General features: G+C 37.5%; 1 protein-coding gene across 1 annotated transcript in view; it reads left to right on the forward strand.

Annotated features, from left to right (window-relative positions):
- Positions 1 to 1,326, forward strand: part of hace1 (HECT domain and ankyrin repeat containing E3 ubiquitin protein ligase 1) — a 50,958-nt gene that overhangs the window by 5,086 nt on the left and 44,546 nt on the right. Inside the window, exon 3 of the mRNA XM_015401249.1 lies at positions 251 to 355. Coding sequence (XP_015256735.1) covers positions 251 to 355 — 105 coding nt within the window. The remainder of the gene's footprint in view (positions 1 to 250; positions 356 to 1,326) is intronic.

Here is a 1,326-nt window from a genome sequence, read left to right on the forward strand (position 1 = left end):
AAAAGCAGAGAGAGCAGAACGTTCTTTGCTAATTTGTTTAGATTTTGGTCGTGGAAAAGAAACTGTCTGGATGGAGTAAAGAGTGATGCAGTCTGAGGTTGAACATAATCGTCTCTGGAGTTCGTGAACAGCTGCACTCTGATGGATTTGATGTTTCTAACTCAGTCATTTTCCTTACCTTGCCAAGAATGTTGCCTCCTTTTATGGTTTTAGCTTAAAATAAAAAACTCTGTTTTCTTGTTTTGTGCAGCTGTGGGTCATTGGAGTGTCTGGTTCTGCTGCTGAAGAGAGGAGCCAATCCAAACTATCAAGACATCTCTGGATGTACCCCTCTGCACCTCGCTGCTCGGAATGGGTAGGAATGATTGGTTCCTGATCCATCCGCCCACTCTGGCTTTATCTCTAATTGCTTTTACCATTTTGAACTTGTTAATTGGTAAAAATCAATTCATTAGATCGTCATTCAAATAATTAACTGTTTTTTTTAAAGTAGTTTGAAGAAAAAGTATCTTAATTATTTTTAGTTTTTATTATGTGGTTATATTTGAATTTTTTAATGGTAATGTATTTTTGTTTTTTGCTTGGTTTTTACTCCTGAGGAAAAGGATTGTATTTTTTACGCTATCATGTTACACGTTTACCATGCTTTCATATTTATTTATTATATCTTCCCTTTATAAATAAATCATATCAAATGCTTAGCCGCTGTGGAGAGTCTGGGAGCTCCACCCAATGGGATGCAGCCCCAGAAACCTTCGGATTGAGGCGACTAAAAGCATCGTTTAGATGCTTGAAGCATCTCCATAGATGCCTTTCTCTTTACAGGAACCTATCAACACCTATCCCTTCAGTTCATCCCTGTTTATCACTTTTGTTCATCCCTTTAGTTTTGTACAAAAGATACACTTTAAACTACCTCAACTGATGTGTATCCCGTTAGTGATGTACAAAAAACCGATTTGATTACTTATTTTTTGGTGTTTTTTGTAAGCGTATGGCGACCTGACCTTAAAATGTTTGTTTTTTTGTACATGACTAAAGAGATCCATACCCGTGGAGGTAGTTTAAAGTCAATTTTTAATACAAAACTTCAAGCATAAACGCAAATCTGATGTCTTGCACATGGGTATAGACTATGCTGGTCTGACAAGGTAAGCTCACCTGACAGAACACCGGCTTACTTTCACCACTGTGTACAGCACCCCAAGAACGATACTGACATTATATTTCAGTTATGTAAAGAGAGCTTAGATTCAGAAGAAGGACCTTTACTGATAAAAACACCACCAACAAGAACCCCTACAGATAAAGACTGGATGGACTAGG

The sequence above is a fragment of the Cyprinodon variegatus genome, unplaced genomic scaffold (genome assembly GCF_000732505.1).
Source record: "Cyprinodon variegatus isolate N-32 unplaced genomic scaffold, C_variegatus-1.0 Scaffold1198, whole genome shotgun sequence".
NCBI classification, from domain to species: domain Eukaryota; kingdom Metazoa; phylum Chordata; class Actinopteri; order Cyprinodontiformes; family Cyprinodontidae; genus Cyprinodon; species Cyprinodon variegatus.